The 14,178-nt window shown below is 63.0% G+C and overlaps 1 protein-coding gene across 1 annotated transcript; it reads right to left on the bottom strand.

The window, feature by feature from the left end:
• Positions 1 to 2,840: 2,840 nt before the first annotated feature.
• LOC120390040 (HAUS augmin-like complex subunit 5) lies at positions 2,841 to 12,090 on the bottom strand. The gene is made up of 19 exons (XM_039512265.1): positions 11,867 to 12,090; positions 11,290 to 11,352; positions 10,996 to 11,028; positions 10,689 to 10,713; positions 10,038 to 10,170; positions 9,359 to 9,518; positions 8,955 to 9,030; positions 8,388 to 8,467; positions 8,239 to 8,299; positions 7,776 to 7,903; positions 7,439 to 7,517; positions 7,030 to 7,175; positions 6,480 to 6,642; positions 6,020 to 6,100; positions 5,485 to 5,630; positions 4,502 to 4,616; positions 4,145 to 4,280; positions 3,810 to 3,942; positions 2,841 to 3,431 (listed from the first exon to the last, which is right to left on the bottom strand). The coding sequence occupies exons 1-19, from the start codon at positions 11,962 to 11,964 to the stop codon at positions 3,305 to 3,307; spliced, it is 1,983 nt and encodes a 660-aa protein (XP_039368199.1). The 5' UTR covers positions 11,965 to 12,090; the 3' UTR covers positions 2,841 to 3,304.
• Positions 12,091 to 14,178: the final 2,088 nt, after the last annotated feature.

The following is a 14,178-nucleotide window of genomic DNA, read 5'->3' as shown; positions in this document are numbered from 1 at the left end:
CGACACACCTGGAGCACACACGAACCCGCCCACCCCCCAAAGAGAGGGACAATCACATCCCCTGCCGCACACACAATCACCCGCACCGGACTATTCACAATCATGCTCAGAGACACGACCCCCCCACACAGTTCACTCCCACTGCTCCCAACACAAGGACCTCCTGCCCCGCACAGCATGTGCCGAGGCCCGTGGAACTCACTGCCACTGGACAGCTACCAATGGGAATGGACCTTTCCAGGAGACCAATAGACATAGCTGTGGCGACCGAGGGGGATGGGCTCCCAGGGGCTGACCCAGGCTGAAACTGGGCTAGAGGGGCCATGGGTCTGATCTACTCGGGTCTATTCAGCAAGGGGCAGCGTGACCCACACACAAACCCACCGGAAGCACCTTTCTTAGCGGGGCTCCCAGGCCATCCCCCACCCTGCCCCTGCTTGAGTAACAAAGGGGCGGCACGGGACTCTGGGCCGTGTCGCAACCCGCCCCACCCCCCCCCTCGCTCCCACACGCTGGCGGGTTGGGTAACTGCCGCGGGATTGCACAAGAGAGAGTCAAAGCCAGAGAGAGAACCCAGGAGTCCTGGCTTGCCCCTCCTCCCCCACTCTCCTCCCAGGGCTGGGGATAGAACCCAGCAATTCTGACCACGCCCCCCCCAACCACTAGACCCCCCCCTCCCTTTTTAGATTTTAGGCTGGCTGCCTCCTCTATCCACCTACCCCACCCTCTCCATCTGTCCATCCCTTGGCTGCAGGTTTTTGGGGTGTCACCCCTGCTCTGCACGCCCCCAGTGCAGCCCAAGGCCTTCCCTCCCCCCAACCACATGGCCTCTCCCCCCTGGTGCTGGAGCATCTGCTTGGCCCCCCACTCTCTCTCGGGGCACACTGTGCGGCGTGGCTGGGGATTGTGCAACGGCCCAGCACCAGGCAATGCAGAACGGAAACCACAGGCCCTGCCCCACCCCACCCGAGCTGCCCCTACAGGTGCATCGGAGCCCAGCGCCCCGCACCTGCGCACTCCTGCACCCAGGGGGTGAGCTGAAGCCCCACCACACTCCGCAGTTGGGAGAAAGGTCAGGCCAGCCAGCCCTTGTAGGACGGTGGAATCGCCACCGGGGTTGACGGTATGGGAGCTGTGACGCATGGAGAAGCGGTTGTCGCTGCTGCCGGCAGAGGGCAGCAGAGCATGCACACACACAGACATACACGATTGCAAACATACACAAATACCCGCACAAATCCAGCCTCACAAACACACACACCTGTACAGCCACACACACAACCCCCCCACAGCTACACAAACACCTGCCTACAGACACAGCCCCTGCAGAACCCGAGACATACACCAACACATACACTAATCTGTATACACGCCCCGTCCCCCTCCTATACACACACCTTGGGTCACTGCGACACTTAACACTTCAATTGGATGGGGTGCCCAGGACCCTGTCTATTCTCTGCCCCCCCAGGGCCTGTAGGGGACGGATTGGGGATGGGTCCGGGCCAGCCTGCGCTGTGGCTATTCCCTGCCCCCCAGGGCTCAGAGGGGGCAGATTGGGGGCGAAGGGGGCACGATCCGCAGCCAGCCAAGGGGGGATAAGAGGTGGGGAGGGGGCCGTGGTTTCTGCACCACCCAGTTCCTGGCACAGGCTCCTTCGAGGATTTGCATTTCTTGGTAGTTTTCACCCCATCACCACTTCCTGCCCAGCCCCCTCCTGCTGTGCAAGATGGTTAAGGGGGGGATGGGAAGAACCCAGGAGTCCTGGCTCCCAGCCCCAGCTGTGCTAACGTACCGGACCCCACTAACCCCAGAGCTGGGAATGGAACCCAGGAGTCCTGATGCCCAGCGTCCCTTCCTCTAACCCCTAGACCCCACCACTGCCTGCAAATGCTGTCAGCCAGCAGGAGCCCATATCCCTCCAACCCCCAATCAGGGGACGGTACTCCAGGCCCCCTGTCCGTTTCCAGGGGAAGGGTAGAACCAGTGGTCTCCAACGCGGTACCCGCAGGTGCCATAGCGCCTGCCTACTGACAAGGGAGCGCCCCCCGCCGAGGAGCAGAGCTGCCGAGAAGCATCAGCGGCAAGAAGCTTCTCGATGACCATGCTTCTCGGAGGCATTTCGGTGGCGACGCTTCTCGCTGCCGCTGCTTCTCGGAGGCATTTTGGCAGCTGGTCCCCACCCACACTGAAAGGTTGGGGACCACTGGGTAGAGCACTGGCATCCTCCTTTCTCCCGCAAATCACCCAGGAGGCGGCCGGCTCTGGGATGCTCCCACGGCCCAGGCTGAGGGAGCCAGAGGGACCAACCTGAGAGGGGTCCCCAGCCCCCAGCGATAGGTGGTGTCTACCCCCACTTCCAAGCTGGGTCCTCCCCCTGCAAAGCTTCCCCCCAACTTGATTTCCAAAAGGAAGGGAGAGGGGGTGAGTCTGGGAGCCAGGACTCCTGCATTTAGGCCACTCACCTCTCCCTGTTCCATCCCTCAGTTTCTCCATGGAAGAGGGACAAGGACATTGAAGCCTTTGGAGTTGGGAGGGCAGCTGAGGTGGTTCTGCCAAGCAGGAGATACCCCAGCCAGGGCGGCGAGCTCAGGGGTGGGATCCCTGCCTGCCCCAAGGGGGGCTGCACCGGGTAGGACAGGCCAGCAAGATGCAGGCAGGGCTGTTGCTACCTCAGCACAGGAATAAACCCCTGGGCTCAGGCGCTCGGGACAGGGCCGTGTTTACTGGTCCCTTGGGCATGAGGGAGGGCGGGATGGTCCAGGCAGAACCACAGGCCCAGCCAGCCTGGAGCAGCCAGACAGAGCTGCTGCCTCCTAGCAGGGGACCATTCCTCATGCACCTCAGCCAGCCAGTCCCTGCCCTGGGGCCCAATCAGAGGGGAAAGGTCCCGTGCCCCATTCCCTGCCCACCCGAGCTAACCAGTTCCTGCCCTGGGGGAGAGCGGAGCTGGCGCACCCCATGTCCCAGTCCCTGCCATGGGCCTGAATATGAATTTAGTCAGTTTATTCAGAACATTGTGAATTACAGAACATCACAAAACCCATCTGAGACCCCCCCAACACACACCGGACATCTGCTCCCCCACCTCTGCTCCCACCACCAGCATCTGGTCACCCCCCTTAACACTGACCCTGCGCCCTTTGCACAAGAGGAGACAGCTGGACTGGACTAAGCCCCCCAAATCTCCACCCCATAGAGGCGTGTCGGACCCGCACTCCTTCCCTAACAGGGGTATGGCTACCTACAACTGCACCCCTTTGGGGGCGGGGCTCCCCAGACCCTCCCAGGCAGGAGGGGGCCATCAGGCCCAGCTGTGCTGCTGCTGCTGGAGGGTCTTCAGGGCCAGGGTCCAGCGCTCCAGCCACTGCTGTAAGGTGAGGCCCAGGCGGTGCTCCGCAGGCAGGACAAACTGCCCCGGCTGCTCCCACCTGCAGACAGGGAGGGGTGAGATGGCTCCTTCCGGCCCCGCTCCCCACAGCTCTCCCCTGCACAGACACCCCCCCCTGCACAGACACCCCCCCGCCTCGCCTCGCCTCCCCGACATCCTTCCTCATGGCACATGCCCCCCAGCCCTCCCTAGGTACGCCCATTCTCCAGGGGCACCAGGCCACCCCCTTCCTTCCGACCCCAGCCCCCAACACCCCTAATCAGTCCCTCCTGTGCCCCCACCACTTGGGCAAGCCCCCTTCTTCCTCACAGCCCCCACCCCAGGCAGGGGAGAACCGACCCCCAGCGCAGGAGGGGCAGGGCCTCCCCCCTCCGGAGAACAAAACGTCCCATAAACCAGGTGGGTGGGGCCTCCTCACCAGGCGTCGATGGTGGCCTGCACCTCGGGCCAGCGCTCGATGCGTTGCCTGCACTGCTCCGTCACCAGCTGGATCCGCGGCCCCAGGGCTCCGGCCTGCTCCCGGTCGTGGTCCCGCAGGGCCTGCACCAGGGCTGGGGGAAGAGACATGGGTGAGGCCTGGAGGAGTTACGGCTTGGGGGGCAGGGGAGTGCTGAGTTGCTGAGCGGATGCCATGGTCCTGCCGCCCTCAGGCCAGCTCATGTGCCAGGAGGGTGCCCCTTGCAGACCCTGGGAAGGGTCCTCAGGCTGGGGAGGCGTCCCCCTGTCCGTCTGGAGCCATGGAGGGGATCTCACCTTGCGCGTCGGTCCCCGGGGAGCCCTGGCGCTGCTGCAGGCTGGCCAGCGCCCGGTTCTTGTAGCCCAGCTGGGCACGCAGGGCCAGCAGCTCCTTCTTCAGCTCAGCCATGTGGGGCAGGAGGTGCTCCGGGGCCTGGGGCAGAGACAGACAGAGACAGGGCTGAGAGGAGACAGGGCCTGCCCCCCCCAACAGAGGCTCTAGGGAGGTTTAATGCTGAATAAATTAGGGGGGTGCGCCTGCCCCACCCCCTCCTCCAGGACCCCCCATAGTCTCCCAGAAGAGGGTCTCACTCCCGCCCTGTGGGGAGACATCCTTGCTCCCTGCCCCATTGCTCCACCAAGTGTGCGTCTCACCTTGTAGAGAGGGAAGCCGGAAGCCTGGCACACAGTGAGGAAGGCCCGGTGCTGGGCGAGCGCTGTCCGGTCCAGCCTATGGATGGAGAGCTCGTGGGCCGGGACCTGCTGGGACCTGGAGGTGGGGGACGACCGGGTCAGGGACGCCAAGGATCAGCCCCTGAACTCCCCACCCTCAGGTACCCCCCATCTCACCAGACACCCCCCAGCCCACCCACCCCCCGACACCGCTCCCCAGGAAGGGCTGGTGGGACCCTCTCGTCACAGCCGCCTGCCAGGGTAGTACAGCATTGGTACCCCCGGGAGAGCAGGTACCAGTGTTCCCAGAGTATTAATACCCAGAGAGTATCAATGCTCCTCTCACTGCTATAGGCTACCGATGCTCCTAGAGCATTATCAGCCCAGAAAGTATTAATCCTCCCACCACAGATGTTAGGTACCAATGCTCTCAGAGCATTATTACCCTGGAGGGAGTATTCATGCTCCCACCAGAGTATTAAAGCCCCTGCCCCATTCTCAGGGTATTAGCTTTCCTCCCAGAGAACACTGGGTTTTCACTGGTATTCCCCAGCACCAACGCTCCTGCTCATCTCGATGCCACTATTGCAGCATTAATACCACTGCCCAAGTACTGATGCTCCTCGCAGAGGACCAGCGCCCCCCAGCATGGGGCAGAGGAGCAGAGTATCAGTACTGCTGGGCGGGCACCTACCCCCTCCAACCTGCAGATCTCAGGGCGGGTCTGAGCCCCGTTTCAGTGTGGCACAGGCCAGGGGACGGGGGAGAAGATCCCAGGAATCCTGCATACCCCAAGTCCAGTAGTGGGAGGGGCGGGGGCACAGCCCTCCATCCAAGGTACTCCCCTCTAAGGCCGGGGGCACCCCAGAGAGGACAGTCGGCCCCAGGGCCCTGCTGGCTGTGGGGGAGAGGGCCCGCAGGGTTGGACGGGGCAGATCAGACAGAGCAGGGGGGGGACGACTCACCCCAGGAGGCTGCGGCGCAGGAGGCAGGGGAGGGCGATGGCCCCCAGCTGCCGGACCTCGCGCTCCACCCCCCCGTGCAGCCGCTGCGACTCCAGCGTCACGTCCTGCTCCGGGCCCAGCAGCTTCCTCTGCACGAAGGCCTGGACCTGAGAGACAGTGAGGGGAGACCATGCTGGTACCCCTCAGTCCCAGTCCTGGGCCCCACTCCCCCAGCCCTGCCAGGACCCTTCGATCCCACCCCACAGCCCCCTGCCGTCCCCACTCAGTCCCAACCAGCAGCTCCCTGCCATCCAAACCCTGGGCCCCACTCCTCCAGCCCCACCAGTGCCTCATAGTCCTGCCCCAGCCCTGGGCCTCACTCCCCTGCCCCACCAGTGCACCTCAGTCCTGCCCCAGCCCCATCAGTGCCCTGGGCCTCACTCCCCCAGCCCCGCCAGTGCCCCTCAGTCTCGCCCCACAGCCTCCTTGTATTCCGGCCCTGGACTCCCCCTCCCCCTCCCCCACCATGGGGTGGCAGAGGATGGGGGTGTCTCACCTCAGCCTGGTCCTTGCGGAGCTGGGATTTGATGTAGGAGGTGCCTTTGATCAGTGCCCGGACATGCTGCTGCTTTTCTCGCTGGGTGGATTGGGAGGGGGGGAGGGGGAAATGTGTCAGTCCTGGGGCTGCTTCGAGACAGTGTCCCTGTTCCCCCCGGGCCAGCAAGGCACCCTTATATTCAGCCCTGCAATCCCTCCCTTTCCCCCCAGAAGACACCCCCACCCTCCCTTGCCCCACCATCCCCACACCCCTATATTCCCCCTAACATGCACCCCCTCTACTTCCTTCCCCCCAGGCCAGCCAGGTACCCTGTGGATCCCCCTCCAGGAACCCCCCAGCCACGGGCCCTCTCATCCTCCTGTGTGCCCTGTTGTCCCCGCAGCCCCCAGGCAGGTCCCATGTCCAGAGGTTACCCTGCTCTGACCCCCACACACACACACACCCGCCCCGCACTCACCACCAGGTGCCGGAAGTCCAGGATGCGCTGCCGCTTGCTCTGCAAGGCCTGCAGCTCGGCGTGGCGGGCACTCGCCTCCCGTTCTAGCTCTCGGCAGCCCCGGTGCAGCCCATCCCGCAGCCCCGCCAGCCGTACAGCCCGCAGCTCCAGCTCCAGCACCGCCCTGGGGGCCGGGCGGGACAGGCTGGCTCAGCAGGGGGCAGTCTCTGTAGGTCGGGGGGTGGGGGGACGACCACACGGGCAGGGAATCTTCCCAGCAGGGGGCACTCTCCCAGGGGTGGGTGGTCACTGACTGTGCAGGAGGGACCCTGGGTGGTGGGGATGTCTCCCCAGCAGGGGGTGCTCAACACAGGGCCCCAACAGCGCAGGGGGACCCCTGCGGCAGGAAGTCTCCCCAGCAGGGGGTGCTCTCCAGGGGGCCCTCACAGTGCAGGGGGACCCCAGGGGCAGGAAGTCTCCCAGGAGGGGACGTTCTCCCAGGGGTGGGTGGTCACCAACTGTGCAGGGGTGAGGCCGGGAGCGGGGAGTCTCCCAGGCCTGCGGCAGCTACCTAGCGAGGATGGCGCGCTCCGAGCCGTCCGCCAGCAGCCGGTGCATCTCCTGCACGAGGGAGGCCAGCCGTGCCGTGCCGTGCCGCTCCCGGGCCTGTAGGGGGAGCTGCTGCACCCACAGCTCCTCACACCTGCTCCAGCCTTCCTGCAGCCAGGGGGAGGGAGCAGGTAAGGAGGGGCCAGGGGACACTGCCCCCTCCCCCGGCTATATCCCAGACGCAGATATGGCCCTGAAGTCCCCCCACAGTCCCCGGAACATCCAGCCCCCAGACGGGGCCCCCTCCCTCCCCTGCTATATCCCAGCCCCCGGAACACCCAGATGTGCCCCCCCCCGGCTATATCCTAGCTGCTGCGACTGCCCAGACCCCAGATGTGGCCCTGCCTGCCCCTCCGCATGCCCCCACTCACCTGTATGAGGCCCCGGACCGAGGGCAGGGCTGCTGGCGGCCCCGCCAGGTCTTCCAGGCGGGAGCTCTCGTAGCGGAACCTGCAGGGCAGAGGTACAAGCTGCAGTGACCCATGGCACCAGTGCTGGGGCACCACTGGGGTGACAGCCCCCCAGAGCCCTGACTCTGCCCCCTGCAGTACAAGCTGCCACCACCAGGGGGCCAAAGCCCCACAGCACCCCCTCTCCCGAGCTCTGAGTTCCCCCCCCCCCCCCCCAGTACAGGCCACTACCACTGGGGGGGCAACGGCTCCGTACAGCACCATGCACCCACACTGCCACCCCCTTAGCGGTACCCACTTGAGGGCCTCCACGTCGCGGGGAATGTCAATGCGGCTGGTGAGCTCTTGCATCTGCAGGGTGTTCTCCAGGGCCAGATGCTCCAGGGCTGCCAGGACGTGGTTGGGAGGGTGGGAACCCACGATGTCCTGCGTGGGCAGAGAGGTGGGATGAGCCACAGCGGGGCAGGGACACTGTACCCTCCATCAGGGCTGGCTCCAATACCCCAGTGCGGTGCTAGAGGCGCTGTGCTGTAGGGAGCAGGGCGGTGGGGGTTCCCCCCTAGCAGTCAGGGCTGCCCCAATGCCCAGCACTAAGGGGCGCCAGGCTGCCCCTCCCAGAGGTGGCTGAACCTTAGCACCAGGTGAGGTGTCACAGTGCAGCGTTATGTGCAGCTGTTCCCAGCTCAGAGGTGGCTGCATCTCTGCACCACGCGAGTCGTCCCCAGGGTCCCTACCCCATTGCCCCTTCCTCCCCCCGTTACCTCCACCGTGCTCAGCCAGTGCTGGTAGGATGCGTCCAGCAGCTCCTCGCTTGTCCCGCTGCTGAGAGACACATGGGGCACATGTGAAACAGAGTGGGGGTCAGGGGGGAGAGAGAGAGGGGAGGGCAGAGGAGCTCGCAGGGTCTTACGGGAGGGTCCCAGACGTGCTGTGCTCAAAGAGCGACTTCAGGAAGTGGAAGCGCAGCTGGCAGGCCGTCCGCACATCCCGCTGCAGAGAGACGAACAGACACGTTGACAGGTTACCAGGGTGGGGAGGAGATGACGGCCCTCAAGAAAGCTGCAGATCTCCAGGAATCACTGGTGGAATCACCAGGATCTACTGGATCCTCCCTCCTTATTGGGATCCAGGCACCAGGCTCAGTGAGATCCCTCAGGATCCCAGGACCTGATTGCCAATGGCGCAGACTCCCCCCAGATCCCGGCACCAGGCTCAGTCCGATTCCCTCCTCCTTCCCAACCAAACCCCATCACCAGATCCCATAGTGAGATCACCAGAGCCCCATGCTGGCATTCACAGGGCTCAGATCACCGGGTACCCCTTGTCACTAGATCCTGCCTTGGGATCTCCAGATCCCCCCAAAAGATCCAAGGACTGGGATCCCCAGATCACCATCCCCAACTAGCACAGGGGAGCAGGATTCCCAAATTCCTCTTCCCCTGCCCAGGATCTACTCACTGTCCCCTCCCCAACTCACCAGTACTTCAGGCTCCATGCCAGCAAATCCGAGGTCAGGCACCTTCCCTCCCACCGTCAGCTCCACCTTGGCCTTTCTGCAGAGACCAGAGGAGGCCGTGAAAATGGGGTGGGGGAAAGCACAGTTCAGGACATCCCCCACCCTCACCCCAGCCCAGCCCCCACCCCCAGTGGGACCCTGCCATGGAGCAAAGGATCCTGAGAGATGCTACCCAGGATGGGCAGTCCCCTATCCCTAATGCCAATTGCCATGGGACCCCCTCCCAAGGAGCAAAGGATTCTGGGAGTTACTACCCAGCAGAGATGTCCACTGGGTAGTGCTTCGAGAGAAAAGGATTCTGGGGGATGCGACCGGGACAGTGGGGACCCCACACTAAGGACGGACCCCCTCCCCCCCCCCCACACCTGCTGATGTCCTGCAGCTGCTCCAGCCGCCCCCTCAGCTGTGTTACGCTGCCCTGCAGCTGCTGGCGCTCCTTGGCTGCACGGGCTGCATAGGCCTTGAGCAGCAGGGAGCGGCGCTGGGCATCACGGATCCGCTCCTGGGCTGCCTCCAGGGAGACCTCTGTGGGGTGGGAGGAGAAAGAGCATCAGGGAAACCCCACCCCGAGCCCCAGATGCTAACCGCTAGGCCCCACTCCCCTCCCAGAGCTGGGGATAGAACCCAGGAGTCCTGGCTCCCAGCCTCTCCCCGTCTCCTGCCCCGCTCCCAGAGTAGGAGACAGAACCCAGGTATCCTGAGGTGATTGGTGTGAATCCCACAGGCGATTGTCTGGGGAGGGAGCATGGGGGGAAAAATCAGCAGCCTCATGGGCCACAGGAACCTTGCGGCTGGGGAAGAGACCATGTGGGGAGATGCTGCCCCCAAGGAGGGCAGGGCAGGGCAACAATCCTGCATCCCACGAAGAAGTGGGGGAAAATGGATCTGGGCTGCAGGGGGACGATCCCACTGTGTGTTGGGGGAGAACAGATGGGAGGACCGGGGTGGATTTTGTGCCCTCCAGCCCCAGAGTGATGGGCTGGGGTAGAGCGCTAGGGGCACAGATTATGCTGCCCCCCCAGATCTTTGGGGCTCCCCCCTTACCGTCAGCCATAACCTCGCGCTGGGCCGTCTCCATCTGCAGGTCTAACTGCTGCAGCTCCCCCCGCAGGCGGGCCATGCCCTGGGCCAGCTGCTGGCGCCGCTCCTGCTCCGGTTCTGACCCACTGGGCTTTCCCTTTAGGGAGGGGAAGACACCGATTGGGGGCGGGGCTTCTCCTGGACAGCCCTGCCCCTGAGTGTGCCCCCTGCTAGAGACCCAGGCATCTTGCTCATCCATGGCAGGGCTCCTCACCCCACAGCACCCCAATCCCCCACCCCACTGATCCCACCCCCATTTCCCAGATCCACAGCTCAGCAACAAAGCACCCCACTGTCCCCCACCCCATAGCACCTCTCTGCATCCCAATCCCACCCCAACTCACTTTCCACCCTATCCCACCCCGCAGCAGCACCACCTGATCCTCACCTTGCCCCACAACCCCATCCTCTACCCTGACCCACTCGATCCCACCCCACAGCACTCCGATCCCCTTCCCCGCCCCTCCAAATCCAGATTACCATCCCCTACCCACTGCCCCTACCCACCACACGGCACAGCATGCCACCCACAACACCTATCCCATCCCACTGACATCCCTCACTAACACCTGCGCCATGCCCCATTCAACCAGCAGTCTCCATCGCCCCCCTCACCTCTGCCTCCTCCAGATGCTGGTACCTGAGGCAAGGCCTGAGTAAAGGAGGCTGAACACAAAGAACGACAGAGGCCTGGACGGATGGACAGACAGACCTCAGGGAGAGGTCGGAGCCACCAGGCTGGGGGGATGCCAGCCAAGGGTCAACAAGGAAATTAAACCTTCTCCCCCAGGGGCTGGATGGGCCCAGGGGCTTGATCTAGGGGGCAGGGATGGGGTGGGACACTGGGCTGGATGGACCCCTTGGTGAGAAAGTTGCCCACAGTAACAAGTCCCCAGGGCGGAGGGGGACGAGGAAAGGATACCACAGCAAGTTCCCTCGGATCTTCTTCACATTCCTGTGAGGAAAGAGAGAGGGGTGAATCTACTGCAGAAACAGCAATGGCTCTGGGTGGGGCATGGGATCCAGTGGTTAGAGCAGGGGGGACCAGGAGCCAGGACTCCTGGGTTCTGCCCCTGGCTCTAGGAGGAGACCTGAAAAGCAGAAGGCCCCATGTCCCATTCCCTGGCTCCCTGAGCCAGCTAGTCCCCCGCTCTGGGGCCGGTTGGGAGCCAGTGGCCCGTGGAGGGGGAAAGGCCCCACGCCCCATTCCTCTCACCTCTGGTGGTGCACGTGCCGGGTGACGTATCTCCAGATCTCCGCACACTGGCCTGAGCACATCCTGGGGATACAGAGCGACAGCGTCAGCCTGCGGGGACGTGACTGGAAACCTCTACAAGGAGCATGGGACGCCCGCGGTTCAGGGCCGTATATCCCCTCCCAACCCCGCCCCTTTTCCTCTCCCCCCCACCCCCGGCCTGGCTCATCCAGGTAACCTCACAGGGCTGGGGGGGGGGGACATCTCCGGGGGCTGGCAGGCCCTTTTCTGGGGGAGAGCGGGGGGGGCGGCTCTGGCCCCCCAGCGGGGACAGGTGGGGGCCATGGGACGGGGGGCTGGCAGGGAACCCAGGCGGAAGAGGGGTCCCAGGTGGGGGTATGATGGGGGGGCGGGGGGGTCCCAGGAGGGAGGAGGACCGGGGCGCAGGAAGCGAGGAGAGGGAGGCCGCCCCCCGGAGCGGGGACCCCGAGGGGCAGGGGCGGGGTGGCCGGGGGAGGGAGCCGCAGGAGCCCGGAGAACAGGAGCCGGGGGGGCGGGAGCCGGGGGGATCCCGCGCTGGGGGGCCCGGGGCTCTCACCGGCGGAAGGCCCCGTCGGGGGGCACCTTCGCGGGGGGCAGCCCCATCTCCTGGGCCGCCCAGAGCTTCAGCTCCATCGCGGGGCCGCCCCGCTCCATGCCGGGACCCGAACAGCCGGGCGCGCCAGCCGCTGCCGCAAAGCCCCACGGGAGCTGCGGGGCCTGCCGGGAGCTGTAGTCCGGGGGGCGGGGCCCGTAGTTCTGTGGGGACGGGGCTCGCCGGGAGCTGTAGTCCGGGGGGCGGGGCCTGCTGGGAGCTGCAATTTGCATTTCCCCCCGTTCACGTGGGTCAGTAACAGCGCCACCTGGAGGCTGCTGTCAGAACAAAGATAAGGCGCAGCTCCTGTGCCCTGGAGACTGAATTCCCCCTGGGGTCTTTGCTGAGCCAGTCTGTACCCCAGGGGTTCTGAAACTGGGGTCGTGAGGTTATACATGGGGGGGGGTCACAAGCTGTCAGCCTCCACCCCCAACCCCGCTTCACCCCCAGCCTTACAAAGGTTTGCTGTGTAAAAGGGGGTCACCAGTACAAACGTTTGAGAACCACTGCTGTACCCCATGTTCACGGTCTCCCTGCTAATGCCCACCTCCCCTCTAGGGGGCAGCGGAGAGCTCAGTCCCCATGGCCTGTTCACCCAGCCATGGTGTCAATTTTGTGCTTCAGTTTGCTAGGAACAGGTCTGAGATGCTCACAGCTCACTCCACCCAGCTGCCTGCTGGGGAAAAGCCCCTTCCCCCTCTCCCCATCAGACCCCACACCCCTCTCCAAGTTCTGACTCCCAGTTCCCCTGCTCTGGCCCATTGGACCCTGTAACGATGCTGGTTCTGGCAGGACCCAACTGAGAGTGCCAATTCAGGACCAAGTGCTTAAAGCAGGGCAGTTACAGCCCAAGGCTGGGGTTTTTCTACCTCTAAGGCTACCAAATCAGCCAGACAAATAGGACTTTGGTTTTACCTCACTAGCTAACCACAAGTCACACAAGCAATTCCCTTAGACACTCCAGTTTCCCAGTATCACCACCAGTGCCCTTTGTTATGGGGACAGATGGTTATGAAAAGCAGTACCCCAGTAAAAGAAAAAAGGTTCTCTCGATCCCAAAGGACCAAGCCCCAGACCCAGGTCAATATACAGATCAGATCTTACCCACAAATCATGCTGTTGCCGATCCTTTAGAATCTAAAATCTAAAGGTTTATTCATAAAAGGAAAAAGATAGAGATGAGAGCTAGAATTGGTTAAATTGAATCAATTACGTACAGTAATGGCAAAGCCTTGGTTGAGGATTGTAGCAGTGATAGAATAAATTGCAGGTTCAAATCAAGTCTCTGCAGTACATCCCCAACTGGGATGGGTCATCAGTCCTTTGTGTAGAGCTTCCGTTTGTAACAAAGTCCCTCCAGAGGTAAGAAGCAGGCTTGAAGACAAGATGGAGATGAGGCATCAGCCTTTTATAGTCTTTTCCAGGTGTAACAACATCTCTTTGTTCTTACTGTGGAAAATTACAGCAAAATGGAGTCTGGAGTCACATGGGCAAGTCCCTGCATACTTTGCTGAGTTACAAGGCGTATCTGCCTTCTCTCAATGGGGCAGTTGTATAGCTGATGGTCCTTAATGACAGGTTTCAGAGTAGCAGCCGTGTTAGTCTGTATCCTCAAAAAGAACAGGAGTACTTGTGGCACCTTAGAGACTAACAAATTTATTTGAGCATAAGCTTTCGTGGGCTACAGCCCACTTCTTCGGATGGGCCATCAAGCAGGCTAGGCAGAGCTGACACCAACTTGTCTGGGATGTCTCTCAGAAGCAGAGCATAAGTTTGAAATACAGACAGCATAGAGCCAATATTCATAACTCCAACTACAAAACTGATACACACATATGGGCCTGGGGGGAGAGGCAGGGATTCAGGGGAAGGGGCAGTGTGGGGGTGGGGGTTAGGGGGAATGGGCGGTGAAGGGGCAGGGCCTCGGGGGAAGGGGCAGTGTGGGGGTGGGAATTCAGAGGAAGGAGTGGTGCAGGGGTGAGGCCTTGGTGGAAGAGGTGGTGCAGGGGTGGGGCCTGGGGGGAGAGGCAGTGCAGGGCAGGGATTCGGGGGAAGGGGTGGAGTGAGGGGCAGGCGGGGGAAGGGGGGGGGGGGGTGGTGCCTTGGGGGAAGGGTGGGGTGGGGGTGCAGGGGGGAGGAGAAGGAAGCACAAGCTTGAGAAGAACTCAGGGGGGGGCCCTGGATTAGGAAGAGGAAGGGACACGCTCCAGGAGACACCACAAGATGAGATTCGCTCTGCCTGTTCAGTCATGAAGAAATCTTCAGCTGCTGCTGCT

The sequence above is a fragment of the Mauremys reevesii genome, linkage group 24 (genome assembly GCF_016161935.1).
Source record: "Mauremys reevesii isolate NIE-2019 linkage group 24, ASM1616193v1, whole genome shotgun sequence".
Taxonomy (NCBI): domain Eukaryota; kingdom Metazoa; phylum Chordata; order Testudines; family Geoemydidae; genus Mauremys; species Mauremys reevesii.
The sequence above is the reverse complement of the archived record's forward strand: the minus strand, read 5'-3'. Positions and strand labels throughout refer to the sequence as shown.